This window comes from Nestor notabilis, unplaced genomic scaffold (assembly GCF_000696875.1).
Source record: "Nestor notabilis isolate BGI_N333 unplaced genomic scaffold, ASM69687v1 scaffold1145, whole genome shotgun sequence".
NCBI lineage: Eukaryota > Metazoa > Chordata > Aves > Psittaciformes > Psittacidae > Nestor > Nestor notabilis.
In genome coordinates, this window is record NW_009929789.1 from 398053 (window position 1) to 400052 (window position 2000).

Here is a 2000-nt window from a genome sequence, read left to right on the forward strand (position 1 = left end):
CACGGTTTCCCAGCCCGGGTAGCCGAGGCCTCAGTGCCAGGGGTTAGTGGTGGCCTTGGCACTGCTGGGAACGGTTGGACTCAATGATCTTAAAGGTCTTTTCCAAATGAGTGGATTCTCTGATTCTACTTTATCCTGCATGATTCAGTTTCCTTGGAAGGTTGACACAGTGATCTTATAGACCTTCTAGCTATAAAGTCATTCATAAGCTGAAGGCGTCTAGTATCTTACCCTAGAGAATATGGGATAGGGAGACTCCTGTTACACAGTTAACACTGATCAAAGGAGAACTAGGCTATACTCATTTACAACTTCCTTGTGGTTCAGTTAATGAGCTTTTTCTAGTTTTCTTGCTGCATCACTAAAAAGATAACAAAAAACCCAAACACCCTAAAAAAACAAGCTGTTGTTTAATTTCTTAATGTAAGCTCATTACTACCCACTTTATGGCTACACTAGATTTCTCCACCTTTAACTGCAATACCTTATTTAAACAATCAGTCCTTAGTCCTTTTCTCTAAGGAATTTCAATCATCAATCCTTAATTTATCCTTTAATATCTTGATACTGATTATATAAGAAGAAACAAGAGTCAATGCGACATACAGAAATTACAATAAAGCAGCACAAACCCCCCTGTTACTTCCCTAGAGGATATTTGCACATGCAGCTTTGCTTCATATTGCCCTTTCCCTCCAATCACAGCAGAAACAAAGCACTGAAACCACATAAATGCTCTATACATGCCACCATTTCACTCATAACTGCTTCCCAGGTTTGCCATGTGACTCTTCAAATGCATTTTGAATTACTAAGGCAAGATATCCCTCCCCTAAATTCAGGGTTTATTAATTCTGCCAGTTTTCTGATTATTCCCCACCTCTCCCAGCGACCACCTCAGTCTGCACATTACAGTCTCTACCCTTGGTGCTCCTCTGGATCTTCTCCACTCGCTTAACCTCAGCATCTTTTAATCCTTTCCACTTCCCTGCCTCTATAGGGAAACCAGCTGCAACACAAGTGCCTTCAGCCTTGAGTTTTTATGCCAAGCACCAGCTCGAAAGCAAACACTGCCTGGACTGCTGAATGTTTACTCCAAATAGATATGGATTCAATTCTCTCCATCTTTCCTTCAATTTAGAGATTAACAAAGATTCTCTCTTCTCTCCAGCCACTGAATTTTCACAAGGCTTCATAATGTTGATGTTATTACCATTGTAGCAAGCCTGCCTGAAATTAGCAAATTGGCTTAAGAATTATGTAGGGAGAAAAGAGTGTGACAATCCAATAGCTGCCCATTCACTGAGAAACAGAGCTGGGCCTTGGGGAAAGAAGGAGATGATCTTCATCTATCTGAAACTCATGGTATCTTTATCAGTACAATGAGAATAAAAGGGGAGAAAGAAAAGTAAAACTAACCTAAAATGCAGAGGATTCCATCAGGTTGAGATTTGCTGCTCTGTGTCAGGATGCTCTGGATGTTTCGAAGGCGGCTGCAGCTGAAAAACAAAGAGAATTCAAGCTTAAGGTCAATGCTTGGTATCTTCAGTTTGAAATACATTTAGACACCATAGCAAATCATCCGACATAACCTCTTTTTGTCCACTAAAAGAGGAAATACAAAGCCCTGAAAGACTAGAACCTGGAACTGTCCCTTCAAGCCAAGTGCCCTGTTCATATCTGACCTTTATCAAAAGTTTCCACTCACCAAGCCAGTAACATTCCTTTCTCTATGAGAGAAGCCAAGCAACATGGGGTAGGTGACACCCAAGTAGAAAGTTGACAATAGACTGAGTAGCTCCTATACCCCAAGAGAAGTTTCCAAAAGATGAGTTTCAGCACCATCAGACCAATTCCACTGTGTTTAACTACATAACACAGTCACATTCCAGACAAGATCGAAGTGAAAAACAGTATATTCATATAGGGGAGAAGGGGGAAAGGCACAGAGAACTTTGCCTGCACTTGCAAACCTGTAGGGTCTCACCCTCATCCTCAGC

At 41.3% G+C, this 2000-nt stretch overlaps 1 protein-coding gene across 1 annotated transcript in view; it reads right to left on the reverse strand.

Moving 5' to 3' along the window:
* The window catches only part of LOC104406228 (chromosome unknown open reading frame, human C20orf194), a 62049-nt gene extending 60488 nt beyond the window's left edge, over positions 1-1561 (reverse strand). Inside the window, exon 1 of the mRNA XM_010015152.1 lies at positions 1420-1561. Coding sequence (XP_010013454.1) covers positions 1420-1561 — 142 coding nt within the window. The remainder of the gene's footprint in view (positions 1-1419) is intronic.
* Between the last annotated feature and the right edge of the window lie 439 nt (positions 1562-2000).